This window comes from Myotis daubentonii, chromosome 4 (genome assembly GCF_963259705.1).
Source record: "Myotis daubentonii chromosome 4, mMyoDau2.1, whole genome shotgun sequence".
NCBI lineage: Eukaryota > Metazoa > Chordata > Mammalia > Chiroptera > Vespertilionidae > Myotis > Myotis daubentonii.
In genome coordinates, this window is record NC_081843.1 from 105,986,381 (window position 1) to 106,002,224 (window position 15,844).

Here is a 15,844-nt window from a genome sequence, read left to right on the forward strand (position 1 = left end):
CTTCATTTTCTGAGAACTGTCTTCTAGTTTCTTCTATGGACAGAACTGCCCCTTGGACTTGACTGATTGTAAGTGTAGTTAGGGGATGAGCAGTTTAGTTGTCTCTAGGCTCATCTTTAGCCATGTTCATGCCTCCTTTCCACAAGAGAATATTAAAATGCTCATCAAACAGCCCACAGCACTAGACCTTTATTGTGAGGGAAAAAATAAAATTATACAAGCTCACAGGAAAATCATTAAAATGGACTTGAAAATGATGAAAAGAAATGGAGAAGATACCCAAATAATCTTAAGAGATGTATCTAAGAGTATGAAGAAGATAACAAAAAACAGACTGGAACTCAAATATTGCCTAGGATCTGTACAGTTCATTTCTGGAATGTGGCCACCTTGGGAGGTAATAAACTTCCTCCACTGGGAACAGAGGGAACCGAGAATTTGTGCAAGTGTTTCAGAGGTAAACTTGATGAGCATTAAATGTCCTTTATCTCCAAGTTTATGAGGCTAGCCTCAGGGGATAGTGCCATGAGGAAAAAAGTATGAAAGAGAACTATCACAAGTGAAGAAATACAGTGAAAGGGCAACCTAAACCCACACATCTCTCCAGCTCTTAAGAACTTTAGTATTTTGTCATTTGGAAAGTTTTACAAAAAAAAAAAAAAATTAATAATGTTAATGGCAAAAGACATCTGCCTCAACTGGCTTAGAAGAAATAATTCATCATACATTAGAGTTAGGAGGGATTCTGAAGGTCTTCCTGCCCAGTCCCTTTAACTCATTAGATGAAGAAACCAAGTTTAAGAAAAAGTGATTGGTCCTAAGTCACTAGCTGGTAATGACAGAAGCAAGACATCAATCTAGATGCAACTGTCAAACTGATTTTCATACTAGTTTACATTTTCAGGTAACATTAATTCGACTGAAGGAATTTTTTGGGCATTGTTCTTTCAACAGACATTTAAAAGTCTAGGTTTCGAAGTTTGCAACAAATTACACTTTACTAGAGGATAGTTGTACAGATATTTTTACTACATTTAGGCCTTTCCAAATACACAGACCATTTATATTTCCAATTATGAATCATACCCAGGTGGTGAGATATGAAAATCTTAAAAATATATTGAAAGTCAAGATTTAATTATCTATGTACTTGTGAACTAACTAGTCCAACATTAAATATATTTACGCCTACATTAGCTAATCTTAAATAATTATCATGTTTGAGGTTTTTTTTAATAATTGAACATTTTGTGATTCTTTTCCTCCCTGTAAAGAATGCAAACTTATTATGGAAATTTCATGTTAATGTATTTCTCTTTTAGTGTGTAATACTGTTATTACTCAACCACCTTCTGAATACCCCAGTAAAAAACTATTTAAGAAAATAATATTCTGGGAAAGTGGTTATGAAATAAAAATGTAAAAACATGTAACTAATGTATAATCTCACAACATAAAATATCAACAAAAATGCACAAATATAAGGTGATAAACCGAAATGTTAGCAGCATATTACCTCCCTCTCTGCTTTTCAAGTTTTCTATAATAATCATGTATTTTACAGCAACAACAAAAATAATTGATATTCTGCAGATCAAAATGAAACTAAAAAACAAAGCAATATGAAAATCTGATTTTCTAAACTAAATTTAAAGCTTATCCATTCTTCACCGGAGTGGATAAAAATTTATTAATACATAGGATATGCTTTGATATATACAAATAAATTCATAAACCTTATTGGATGCTCCTACCGAGGGTGGTTATAAATATGATTTATCTATGTGTCCTTTTGGGTAGTCCATGATAAGTAACTGAACCTCATCGAGTTTCCAGTAAGTATGAATGCGTAATGTTGACTGCTGCAATGCTAATGCAGTACCTGGCACTAAGCAATTACTCCCCATGGACTTTTCTCCCTAGCTTCCTGTACATCTATTCAAATTATAAGGACAGTTCCTGAATCTTACTCATCACGAATCCAGCTGGAGATCATTTTCAAACGAATATGCAACAGATATGAACATTAAATTTGCAAATTCTTAAAATAGATATTATAATGACAGATTATATAGGACTTTGCTTACCACATTCACAGGTAACTTGGTTTCACAAATTGTTGTTTCCTGTTCAACTCTGCCCATTGAAAAGGGTGTTTCAGACACAGTAATGGTTTATTATAAAGAAATCCTGTAAACATTAAGGGGATTTTCCATTATAGGTAAACGGAACAGAGACAGATCACCTGTGAGATAAATTAAAACTGGCTCTTGACCTGCATTGTGTCCTGTTGTTTTTAGGACATTTAAACTATCGATTTACTGAAATGTATGCTAACTTGAAATATATTTACAAATATTACCCTCTTGTGAGGTAATGGCCAATTTTAAAATGAACACCTATTTGTTTAAGAAAACTGTACAATTCTCGGAAATAAATATGATGAGTGCACCTTGAAAATCCTGAACAAACAGAAAATATGCAAGATAAAATAACATGCACTAGCTATTAGTTTATAGACACACATTTCCACTCATTATTCTCTGGCATAATGTTAGTAATCAACATTGAAAATATCAACTACCCAACAAATGATATAGAGCTTTGTACAAAGACTGCTACAGATCGGTATCCATGACCTCTGGTACAAGAACAAAGGGAATTCCTAATACCTAGTTTGATCCTTTGTTTCTTTTCCCAAGTTTCCTTATTTCTAAGCTCCTACAGTCAATGAATATACTTCTTTATCTTCTCTCCACACTACTTCCATTGTTTACTTTCCAATACTATGCTGAAATTCTCAACATTCTTTATCTCCTTGAATATAATATACATTAAATAAAATCTGTCTCACATCCAAATATTTGGTGCCATTTTGGGTGTTTCTATTGTTTTGTTTCTGCCAGTTTTCATGCTTGCTTTCTTTCTCCTCTTGTTCTGTTATTATAGGAAGATATTGTATTAGAAAAGCTGTTTGTAGAAATGAGGCCTAGAAAAACATTCTTTTTCAAGATTTGCACCTTTCAGATCCCTGATACACATTAATCCACATTGAAAATTTCAGATTTTTCTGCGCTATCTGGCTGACTCAAGTCTAAGCTATATTCTTTGTGAATGGTTTACTTTGGTTCACCCTTAGCCCAAGGATGTGGTCCTTCAGGGTCTCAAACCAAGTTGTTCTACCAGAGTCCCAGCCTTGGTGGTCCTATATTCTCACCTTCGTCCTCCCTAGGTGGTCCTGTATTCTCACAAGGCTGTTCAATGCCATTGATTCTCTCAGCCTCCTCTCTTAGTTAACAGAACCCCTCTTTAGAGCAAAAGCAGGCCCAACACTAGGCTCACTGTTCTGGATTTGTCTTTTCTTTCAGATACCAGTCGGCCAATTAGTCACTATCTTGTTAGCTAATGCCTCCAAGTTGATATTTCCAAATATGGCATCTAGACCATCATTTAAGGAAAATGTCAAAAGCCCCCCCCCCCACCCCCACTTTGTTTGCTTTTGTTTTTAAAGGCGCCTTGCAGCTTTCTGGCCAGTCTGGTTTTGAATCACCATTAGGGCCCCTTCTTAAGTCTGATGGGCTCAACTTGTAAGAGGGCACAACCTGTACGAGCATCCTGACTTCTTCCACAGCTGGGAGTGTGGTGCTGGAGACAATCTGACTCAGGGTAGGAAGGGAACCTAAATACCCATTGTAGTTCCAAATATTCTCTGGTTGCCAATTTTAGTTCTATAAAAATGGACAAAATTCCTCCCAGCCTCTTAAGTAAACTGTCAAAACAAAAGTCAGGATTCATTTTGCCCTTTATGCAGCCAAAGAGGAAGGAAGCAGACATTCATTATTTTGCCAGATAACTTTGTATCTCATCCTCCAGCCCCAAAGCCACGTCTCATCTGGTTTAATTATCACAAATGAAAGCGAACTCTTCTGAATTTATCATTACTATATTTGTTATTGAAAAACAGATTTCTAAAGCCTAAAAAGTAATTGTAAAGGTTGAGTTTTGCCACCAGTATTACAAGTTCTTAATCACAAGCTAGACCAAGCTGGTGTCATAAACTCAAGGCCTCAGAATAAAACATTTAACAGAAGTAAGTGCAGTATGCCCGACGATGTTCACCAAGTGAAATTAGAAGTGAGAGGACTGTGAAAAACTGTAAGGACCCAGTACAATTTCCAGTTCCTGTCCATGTTAACCTGCAAGCATGTAAACCTGGAGTCACCAGATCTTACAATTTTTCAAAAGAATCTGAAATGTGGATGTTTTATAGTCTCTCTTTTCATGTTAACAATTAAAACAAAAACCCACACTGGGTGGGGTCAGATGAAAGGCATAAGCAAAGATCAGTTGCTACACTAAATGACCCCAAAGCCCCTTCCAGCTCTACTGGTAAATCCCACCACCTTCATTATCAGTGCTATTCACGAGGAAGAGAAAACTTGTTGCAAGTCTGTTGAAGATCCTAACAAAGTGCTTACAGCATAAATATATTTAATTTACAAAGAAAAGTTTCACCTGGACTGCTGATCCAAAGAAATATTTTCCAAGTGGCTAAACATCACAGGAGCTTTCAGGATGTTTTTTGTCATTCAGGCCTAGAATTACAGTGATAATCAAAGTACAGCTTGCTCATTTATAAAGCTATTTGGATACATATTGCTGCATTACACATCTGAATAATGTGAATAAGGTCATAAGTGCATAGCAAAATGAGTGATTCCCATTTACATATATGTATCACAGCCAGAAGATGCTAGATTTGTGAATATGTTTATATCAACACAATTTTCATTAAAAAATATTCTGAGGATTCATGTTTCAATTAAAATATTAAAGCATCAAATTTATAATCATTACACACAGATTTATTTTAAGGATGGTTACTTTCTTCTGTTTTCAGTTTTCCTAAATTGGCTGGTGTATGAATTTTTGCTGATTAAGTCTATATGTCACTAAGCAAGCACTAAGGTAAAACTTCATTTCTTTTGTTCAAAAATTAAAAAGGTAAAAAAAAAATGAGGTCCTATTTGAATTTATCAACTTGGATTTCCCATCAACTCAATTCATTTCTAAAGAATGTTACACTTGCGTTTTAAATCCAATGGCAGTTCCTTTACATATTTTAAAAAACAAATCAAATTATCTTCTAACTGTAACCTTTTAAAAATGCAAAAGATCAAAATCACAAGCTACGTATTAAACCTCAGACTTATGTACAAACTATTATATAATACCAATCCATTATTGAATTTCCATGACTACCAGCAACTCTACCCTACTAAGGTAGATTATTTTCATTACTATTGAATTTTGGCATATTATCACTTTATTTGGGATTTCTGCATTTTATATTGAAATGTATATTTAACCCATTGTTTTTTAGTAATTAAATAATTTAAACAAGTTTATAAAATGACTTGGGAATCATTCTAAACTTTAGGTTTGTTTCATGGAAATTTTCAAGAATTCATGGATTAATTGTATTGCTTTGGGCCCTTATGGGAGATGTCTTAGAAAGTCTTTCATTTTTTGTATGAACCATGTAAATTTAATTGATGAGTTAAATATAATCAGCTTAGGGACAGCAATGACATTTGAAATGAATCCCAAATATTTTATTACGTAGCATTCTAAAAGCACTTTCACGTGTACTAGCTCATTTAATCCTTACAACTTTATGAGATTACTTTGTTTTATGGAAGCCAAAAATCAAGGCTGGTAACTCGAACTGCTCAAAGTTCAATAAATTAGAAAGTGATCGCCAAGATTATGAGATATCATTTTACTTGGAACGTGGTAAGGTTGCGCTCTATGCATCATTTTTCCATTAAGGACTAACGGAATGCAACAGGCAGGTTGGAACAGACAGGACAAAGGGTAGAGAACAGTAGTCCAAGCTTTGGAAACAACTTAAGTAAAAGAATGAAGTACATTACAAAGCACCCTGGGTAACTGAAGTGGTGGGTTAAAGACGGAACACAGCACAACACCTTGCAGAGAAAACTCTCCAATACTGTTCCCTTCAGTTCAGCAATCACTTGTGACAATTGTCCCTAAGCTTCTAACTGAGGCTTCAATCAATGTAACTGTGACCTTTGTCTTGAAAGAAAGAGAGCGAGGGAAGGAATGAGAAAGGTAGAGGAGGAAGGAAAACCAATAATTATTTGTCATGTGGCTAGAGTACTAAATGGGGTATTTTAAATATTCACAGTAGCAGGTTATATAAAGTGAGAAGTATAAGCATGATTATTTATTTATTTATTTGCTCACTAAAAATGTTTTGAATTAACCTTAATTCTCAGCAAAATTATCAACTTTAACAACTGACCAACTGATTTGGGAACATAGCAGACATAGTCCTAGTCTTAGAGCAAATAACACTAACTGAAATATGTGAACATTACTGCTAAGTGCTAGCATCTAACTGCATATAATTCATCCGTTATGCTTTTAATCATGTTAATTTTAGAACGGTCACTCAATTTCCCTGGGACTGAGTTTCCTATATTTGTAAAATAATGTGTATGTTTTAAAGGAGTTTGAATAGGACTCTGAAAATTCTATTATCATATTAACAAAAACATTTTAAAAAGGAAAATATTAACAAATTATCTATATATTCATAAGCATTTGAATTAGTACCCTTATATTACCTTTATAATCACTTGCAATACCAGGACTGAAGAAAGCTTAATCAATCTCATCACTTAGTGATATATAAAGTTACTTTACATCAACATACTATATCTAAAATTAAATCTTTCACCATGTGTTTTGAGCAGAATGAGAGGATTATGTTAATCACAGATTAACATAAGAAATGCTTGTCTCAAAATCAGTGCATTTAATATGTGGCAAACACAAGTCTTGTCATTAAAATTCTTTTTATTGTTGTTTCAGTAAAATGTAAGGGTTCCCAAAGTCCTGAGTCAAATGTTTCTTCTTATTTTTCCAACAGTGGTGATTTGTCTTCTTTTGGTCTGTTCAGTAGAAAGTGAACTATCTGTAGTAGAACATCATCGTTAAAACCTTTCACATCATTATCTTCGATTGTTTCATAAAGAGGCTTACTTTGCGTCCCCCAACATATATTTTTACGACTGTTATTCTGATCAGCTTGTGCAGTCAGTGCCAAAGTATTTAACTGGTAGCAGAAAAAAGAAAAGTATCTTCCATCTGTGATCACGGCCTGAGAGACAAAAGGTCGAGTGACATCTGCTTCGCTCCAGAATCCTAGAGAAGAAAGTTATACTGAAATTTACACTAACATATATTTAACCCAAACAAAATATATGTATTAGAGGGGTATCAAATACCTGCTAAAACCTAGATATTTTACCTGCCAATTTCCTAAAGATCTCATCAAAAATTATTTCATCACATCTAGTATCCCTAACTCACGGTACATCTTTTCAACAACTGTCTTCAACTGCTTTCAACCTTAATTCACTTCTTGTAAGAACAGCTCTGTATCTGTGCAGATTTCCCTGCATCTGGTATTAACTACATCATTGCTCACCATGCTGGTAACATCTATCATTCAATAACCATGAAGGCCATTTATTTCACCACATCTACCAAAAAAAAAAAAAAAAAAATCTTAAAAAAACCGACCTTTCTAAGGACTTCAACCAGGTCCTCATACAAATTCTGTGTCTTCCTTTATGGATCTCAAAATTGGTTTTATGAGTTGCTATCATTTCACTTAATGAGTCTTATGTGATAAGGAGCCAGGCTGCCTTAAACTGAACTACTCAATTTTCCAACTGCTTCTTATCCAGGCTGACTGGCTTTAATACTTAAAACCCTAATGCCAGGACCAGGCATAGCTATTTCCCCACACTTATTTTATACCAGCTGCAATGGAAATGGTCAATAACTAATGTTGTTAATATATGGAATTATACTGCAAAAAGTTCTTATCTTTCATGAATAAACAGATCTTCAACACAGATTCCTCTCCCGTTTCTATTATAGAAACGCAAGTCAACAATTGTGAATATAAGGTTAAAATATATACAAAAGGAAAAAGGTGGGCTTGGCAATAATTAAATCTGTATTAAAATTCCTCCTGGGTACTAATATAGGATTAAACTCATTATATATTATATCACTTCAGGTTTTAAAATGAAATCCAAGTACCTCAAATGGGCTCTAAAAGTCCTATGTGAAATGGCCTCTGGCTCCTCCTCTCTTCATCAGCCTTCGTGGTCCTCAAACACCTCGAGTCTGTTCCGCCTCCGATATGACTTGCCATTCTGTCTGCCACAGTGTCTTTCCCAGAGTTTATACTTAGCAGCCCCTCACCATTCAGTTTCTGTTCATTCTTCTTGAGTCCTCCTCTGAATGACTGTGTTTACAGAGAGTCTGCCCCACATCTCAATTAAACCTGTGCCTCATAAATCATTCTAGCCCTTATCTATCTAGTAATGTTCTTTGCAGTATTACCACTACCTAAAAATCTTACCTGTTTATTCTCCTTTATTCTCCTCACTATAAGCTCCAGAAGAGTAGGGTCTGCCTGCCTTATCCAGCACTTTTTCCCCAAGGCCAACAGTGCTTAATACATAAAAAACATTCTATTTACTGAATGAACAATCCCCTGATCCACATCCTAGATATGGCCTTCTCGTAAACGATAAAGAATAGCTAGGACTTAACCTAAACTTAATCCACCACAGCATTTCCTTCCGTAGCTTCAGAAAGCTGCTGTCATCTACAGTGCTGACTAGTGGGCTCTATAGTCTCTGAAATGCTCGACAACACCATCAGAAAAAATACAGTCACACAAAGTGGTCAAATAACAGATCACGTCACTACCCAAGTGCCATTTGAGAACTGCACATGTAAAATATTTAATTGGGGGTTTTAAAACAAATATGCTTTTTGGTAATGCAAGTTTTTGAAATGTTAAGACTCAACCAAGGAAATGAACTACTAAATTTTTAAAATGTCAGGTATCTTCCAACAATGCCATCATTTTACCTTGATACGTAGCTTGTGCTCCAGTCCAAGCAAAAAGGCTTGCGATAGCATTAGCTCTATAAACAACTTCTATCTGATCAGCACAGTTTTGCCTCAGGAGCCTTTCCCTGTTTAATTTTTCTGGTAACAGGTGAAACTGGGTATGACCATAACAGTACGGATCTGCTGTCTTTGAGCCTGAAGAGCAAAAGAGAAACATGTGACATGAAATGACATGTAGAACACCTAGAGCACATGTGCTCAATATTCCTCTAAACCCACCCCCCCTCCTCTACCCATCACGTGATCAGTATTCAACATACACACGGGAAGGTTAGTTTATGTATTTATTGTAATAACGTTACATTTCACATGGAAGGAGTCTGCTAGCTGTCACCAAGTCGCTCACTATAAACAGGATAAGTAAAAAAATTATATATAAAATGGATTAAAAATTCTTATTATTTCAGTTTTTCAAACACATTAGTCATAACTAAGGAGCTTCATCATTGTTCTTATCATATTCAGAAAAGGAGATAAATACTTCATGACTTTATTTAATTTTATTTTATTATTACTTTCTAAGCCTCACCTGAGGGTATTTTTTTCCTATTGGTTTTTAGAGAGAGGAAAAGGGGAGAGAGAGAAACATCAGCGGGAGAGAAAGCCACCGATGGGCTGCCTCCCACGCCTTCCCTGACCAGGGACCAAACCTGAAACCCCGTATGTCCCCTGACTGGGAACGGAACCTGAAGCCTTTTCATGTACCAGATGACACTACAACCGACTGAGCCCCCTGGCCAGGGCAAAAACTTACTTTATTATTTTAATATAATAATTACATAGCTTGTTCCTAATTTTAAAAATATAATTGGTTCTTATACTACATTTTAAATAAAGAAAACCTTTTTACCCTACCATGCCCTTTACCAGTATTTTATAAAACGTTGACATTCTTGACGTTAGTGGTAAAGTCGAAAGTCCCCCTTATTCACTCTCTAAGACTTAGTGACAGAGAAGGGGCTGATAAAATAGGTCTGGAGGATTAGTTTAAGCAGCTTTCTTAAAATGTTCCACAGGAAAAAACCAGCAAAAAAAATAAACTGCATAAGGGCAGATGTCAGACCTTATTGATTTTTATGTTCCTGGTGGTTTTCACACTGTGAAACAAACAGCAGACTTTCGTAAAAAAGCCATTCACTGCCTCAAGCCCAGTTCTACACTTTTTACTTTTGAAAAAAAAAAAAAAAACACAAATTACTTTTCCTATAAAATACATCAACAAAACCCTATAAGTATCACTATATTTTAAAGTTAAATATTGCTAATTCAGTGGAAACAAGTAAAATTTTAAATGGTGAGCTGAAAGAATATTTTCTTCCTAATTTTCAGGCATTCTGCAAGAACCTGAGACTATGAATTATACTGTTGATAGACTAAACCTTGGGTCATCAAGAATTATGCAAATTTGTACAAGACACCTAGGACACATTTATGGCACAATACATCGGAAGAGAAACTTACCAATAAATATGGCATTTTCATATTGTCGTTTGAATAATGGAAGTTTGTCTGGCTTACAATTCATAACAGGAATTTCTATAGGTACAGAATAATCCAGTGGCACAAACTTAAAAGAAAAAGTCATAAGTGATTCACAGCAACACGAGTATATTTTACTCATATTCATAACAGACTTAAAATCTTAAAATGAGATGATTTGCAAAATGATGGGCCGAATCCAACCAGCCACCTGTTCTTACAAATAAAGTTTTATCGGAACACAGCCATGTACATTCATTTTCATATGGTGCATGGCTATAAGAACAGAGATGAGCAGTTCTAACTGAGCCTTATGGCCCCCAAAGCCTAAAATATTCACTATCTGTATTTTTAAAGGAAAATATGTACCAACCTGATATGAACACATAGACAACACTAAAATATGCTTATTTTCTCCAAAAGAACTGTAAGTACATAAAATGACGTTTATAACTGTAACAAATGCCTTGATTTGTGATTAGGTAGTGTAGGTACTGTAAATTATAATCATAAACTATTATCCATTTTTCATATTTTTATATTAAGAGAAAAAATAAAGACTTGTATGTTCCTGAAAACGGATGCCTTAACCTCACTTAAAATGATTATCTGACCTTTGGGGGATACATATACTATAGCAGGTTAAAAAGCTGAAAAAGAGTTTCAGAGATATATTTTAGTGAATCTCAAACGGCATAGGATCCCCCAAACCTTTTTACTCTACCACACCCTTTATCCAGCCTGCCTGTGACATTTCCGCATCCCACAGCAACAGGTGCACATGCAGTAAATCCTCACCTCTGGCAGCTGTTTGGGCATTCGAATCTGGTTGTGGGGTGTATCGTTTATTTGGTATCTCACAGCATCAACGCGCCCTTTCCGATGACCATGAACAATGATTTCTTCACCACGCCACCAGTAAAAGTGAACCGGGCGTTTACAATCTACCAAAAGATATTCAAAACTTTCTTACCACTTAGATACATTTGGTTATTATTAGAATACTAAACTCAGCAATATAGAACTCAAAAGTAATTGGGCTAATTAAACACACACACATCAAAATGACTATAAGTAGACAGTCTGGATTATGTGGTAATTTAACTTAAATGATCATGACTTAACTATAAGGCTCAACTAAGTGTTGTCTACTTGTGCCATCACTGCACTAAACACTGTAACTAAAGAGTTTTCTCAATTACAGGAACAGGAGTAGCACACATCAGAGAGCTTAACAGGAGTCAGAGCTGTCTTGTGAATGACTAATTCATCGTCACGGTAAGGCTGAAAGGTATGCACAGCTGTTATCAGTTTTACAGAAGAGGACCCTGAGCCTTGAGAAGGTTAAGTTTTCCTAGACCATCAGTCAGGCGTCCAAGTCCATGCTGCCCCCAACACCACTCCCTTCCCCGCCGAGAGGGGAGTTAAGCACTCCACAAGGTTCAGGGAGCACACACCTCCAGGGATAGCATCAGCTCAATCAACATTCACTAAGATGCCTACTGTGTGTGGTAGGCACAAAACGATGGACACGTCAGAAACACTAATTTTTAAAACTGTCTCCCCGTTCACTGCTTCTCCTGTCTGCACGGAGAAGTTGCTGACTGTTCACTGGAAACCCAGAATGGCTGGGTGTGACTCCTGACCACCACATCAGCCACAGGCTCTTCTGCGTGGGCACATTTCACCTCTCTGCGCCTGCTTTAGCTCTGACTTATAACGCCATGCTACCTACTGCACACAGTGATTGTGAGGATGAATTAGCTGGCACATATCCCATGCAGAACAGGGCCAGGCACACAATTAAGTACTGAATGAACGTACACGTTAGGTATTTCAACCAATACTGCCTTTCGTCTTTTCAATCTCAGGACAAAGTACTCTGGCCCTAATTCTCATTTTGAAAACGAGAAAGATCAACGCTAAAAGTGGTGCCTACGTTGACGGATGATCGGGTAACGTTTGGATGGGCGAGCGGAAAGGAACCCCTTGGCTGAGCCCGCACAGCTCTCCCACTGGGTGGGCCGGTCACCGGGCGGGACCCTCACCAGGCCCAGCAAGGCCGAGTCCCGCGGACCCGGGGCGCCCAGCCCAGGGCTGGACCATCAGATGGCAGCGCCCGGTCTGCACGTTCCCAGCGCAGAGACCGCTGCTGCACCGCGCTGTCCCCAGCTGAGGTCCAAGGACTGGGAAAACGGGCAGAGGAATGAAGAGGGGGCACTTCGGAGGCGGCGTGGGCCCCCGACATCGCCCGCCCGCCCCCCGCCCCGCATGGCAGGCCCGGGCTCACCGAGGGCGGCGGTGGCCAGGACCGGGTTGTGCGCGCTGAGCAGGCCCATGAGGGCGGCCACCAGCTGGTCCAGGAAGGGCGAGGCGACGGCCTCCACCTGCTGGTAGAGGGGCGCGCGCCCCTGGCGCCGCAGGTAGAAGTGCTCCTGCAGGAGGCAGTCGCACGCGGCCGCGCGCAGGGTCGCCAGGTCCGGGACGGGCGGGGGCGCGGGCTCGGCCGGCGGGGATCCGGGCTCGGCGGGCGGGGACCCGGAATCGGCGGGCGGGGACCCGGGCTCGGCGGGCGGCGGGAGGCCCGACAGGAACACGGTTTTGGTGAAGCCCTGGTACCAGCGGTCCGCGTTGAGCGCGAAGGTCTGCGGGTAAACCACGTACTTCTTGAACTGCATTTTGGTGAGGATGCGGATCTTCTCGTCCGCCGTCCGGGCCGCGTGCACCGCCGCCTGCCAGCGCTCCACCCGCCGCTGCCGGGCCGCCTTGCTGTCGGCCGTCATGGAGGCCACGATGGGCGGGTAGCGCGCCACAGGGGCCGCCGCGCCCTCTGCGCCGGGGACGTCCGGGGTCCCCACGGCGGCCTGGGCCGCGGAGTGCACTGACCGGCCCGGGCCGCGGGGCACCAGCCGCCACCACCTGGCCGCCGCCATCTTTGCCGGGGTTCCGGCCGGAGGTGGGTTTCCGCAACTAAGGACCAATCGGAAAGCAGGATCTGAGGCCGTCGTAGGGGGGGGACGGCTCTCATTGGGCTTGAGGAATGTGCGTCACCTGTTTCTTACCCAATCAGATCACTTCTCCAACTTAGTTTCTAGCGACCTGAAGCCTGGGTCGCTGAGAGGCAGAAGCCCTGCGCCTACACATCTTCCGCGGGTCTGGCCCCTGGGAATGAAACCATGAAGCAGATCTGGCCCCTATGTTACTTCTCCCCTCCGGACAAGCTTCTTGCCAGAAATCATAAAGGAACATTCTGCACGGAAGCTTCCAGCGCTTGGCTAACTTTACTGGTTTCATTTCTGTAGGGCACATCCTTCTTTTCTGTTTTAGTTCTCGGGCTTGGAACGTACTATTAAACGCTAGAGGCCCAGTGGGTGCACCCGTGGGGTCCCTTGGACTGGCCTGCGCCCTCTCCCAATCTAGGACCCCTCGGGGGATGCCAGACTGCCAGTTTTGGCCAGGTCCCCAGGCCAGGCTTAGGGACCCCACCGGTGCATCTGGGCCTCTAGTATGCATATAAGAACTTTGGTTAATCTCTCCCCTCCCTCCCCTCCCCCTTCCCTCCGAGATTCAACAGTCTGTTCCATGTTTCCATACCTGTGTGTTGAGTGTCTGCCCCCTGGTGGTCGGTGCATGTCATAGTTACTGGTCAAACGGTTGAACAGTCACTTAGGCTTTTATATGTAGACTAGAGGCCCGGGTATCGTCGTACGCCAATTACCATTTTTCTCTTTTATTAGATAGGATTAGAGACCCTATGCATGAAATTCGTGCAAAGGGCTTGGCCCTCACAGCCCCAGCTTCATCCAGAAGGTCGTCTGGAAGAACATCCGAAAGGTTGTTCGGCTGTCCGGTCTAATTAGCATATTGCACTTTTATTATAGATAGTATTCTTGCATGATTTTTTATAATACATGCTTATTTTTTAATGATGCAAGTATCTCTCATGACCGCTGCTAAATCTTGGAGAAAATACTTTCACATATCTCTGTGCTAATTTGTTTTATAGATAATTTGTTTAATAATAGAATTTACAAAGAGAGGACTATGCTTTTACTTGCATTTAACTGAAAAAAAAGGCAAATGAACTACAAAAGATTTGTGTTCAAATTTTGCTGTTAAAATGCACTATTATTTCAACATGAGTTGATCTCTACAAATCTGTGAGCACTTTGAAGTAAGAACTTTCGTTTTTTTAATCCCCAGTAATCAATCAATATTTGTGTACTAATTCTTGAGAGCATATTTACTTGTGAATATTACATTTGTATATATTTTAATAAGAAATTGTTTTTATTAAAATATACACAAACTGTGTTATTTTTAGTTTAAAAGATTGAATCCAGAAGAAAAACACAGGAAAGGATGTCATTTTGATATAGTAAGCTGTCTGTCCAAAAATCTGCTTCTAACCTCTAGTTGCCAGCACCAGCTGTGCTGATCACAACTCAGCACCAGTTTCCTGGACTCTGAGATAGCCAGGGTTGGCCACCTGCAAGGGATGACCACTTTTCTTTATGCTTCAGTATGACACAAAGCTCCAAAGCCTACATTTATCTCATTCCTTTTCTCAGGGATTAAAATTCGATGAGAAATTCCTTGCGTTTCTGTCTCTTTAAATTCTGATTGAAATACAAATGTCTCTGGAATGGAAGTACAGACATCTCTAGACCAGAAGTACCTTTACTACCAACTATTGGATTTAGTAATGGCTATTTGTTTTAAAGATAGAAACATAAATAACTTAAAATGATCTTGAACCACAAATAAAAATTATAGAAGCTTCTGCCAGTCTTTGATGTAGTGCCAAGCCCTTCTCTATAAATATGAATTTATAGATGCTTTTATTTTTGTGTAAACAACATCCATACTATATCTTTTATGATTTCCATTGTGGTTGGAACATACATTTACAAAGCGACCTGAATATAGAATCTTTCCCAGTCTTTATATTTCCCTTTCCTCCTTCCCCCATATTTTACCAGTCTCAGATGCAACTAATTCAACAGCACTGTTTTTGGGACAACTCATACAGGTTGTTGTTTTTTTTAATCTTAATTTTTACCATTTTAAAACTTAACTTTCTCTCTTTTCATACTCATCCTTTATCATTTTAAGCAATTTTATTTAAATTACATAGCTACAATAGTAAATAAAATTGGTATGAATAGATCTGGGAACAAATTGATAAGCACATCTGGGCATTGGAAGCAGAGGTGTTTTGAGTTTGTTCTACACAATGCTGTACATCTTGCAGAATAATAGTCTGAGTTAGTCTTCAGTTAAGTGGAGGAAACTTTTAAAAGATTATGTTTTAAATACTTATCTATTAACAGTAGAG

At 38.9% G+C, this 15,844-nt stretch overlaps 1 protein-coding gene across 2 annotated transcripts; it reads right to left on the bottom strand.

Annotated features, from left to right (window-relative positions):
* Positions 1 to 6,867: 6,867 nt before the first annotated feature.
* Positions 6,868 to 13,475, bottom strand: MRPS30 (mitochondrial ribosomal protein S30). 2 transcript variants are annotated; one of them, XM_059694809.1, is made up of 5 exons: positions 12,797 to 13,473; positions 11,305 to 11,450; positions 10,489 to 10,594; positions 8,986 to 9,162; positions 6,868 to 7,233 (listed from the first exon to the last, which is right to left on the bottom strand). In XM_059694809.1, exons 1-5 carry the CDS (start codon positions 13,437 to 13,439, stop codon positions 6,944 to 6,946), a joined length of 1,362 nt encoding a protein of 453 aa, XP_059550792.1. In that variant the 5' UTR covers positions 13,440 to 13,473; the 3' UTR covers positions 6,868 to 6,943. The 2 variants fall into 2 exon arrangements, with proteins under 2 accessions (XP_059550792.1, XP_059550793.1); XM_059694810.1 differs by lacking the exon at positions 8,986 to 9,162 and having other exon boundaries at positions 12,797 to 13,475.
* Between the last annotated feature and the right edge of the window lie 2,369 nt (positions 13,476 to 15,844).

Bases quoted from the DNA above. Each gene is read 5' to 3' on its own strand.
- MRPS30 (XM_059694809.1), bottom strand. From the start codon at position 13,439: ATGGCGGCGGCCAGGTGGTGGCGGCTGGTGCCCCGCGGCCCGGGCCGG. The intron at 10,595-11,304 runs GTGAGGATTTAC...TTTTCTTTTAAG, and splicing joins TGCCCAAACAGCTGCCAGAG to TTTGTGCCACTGGATTATTC. The intron at 9,163-10,488 runs GTAAGTTTCTCT...TTTGCTCTTCAG, and splicing joins TGAAAATGCCATATTTATTG to GCTCAAAGACAGCAGATCCG.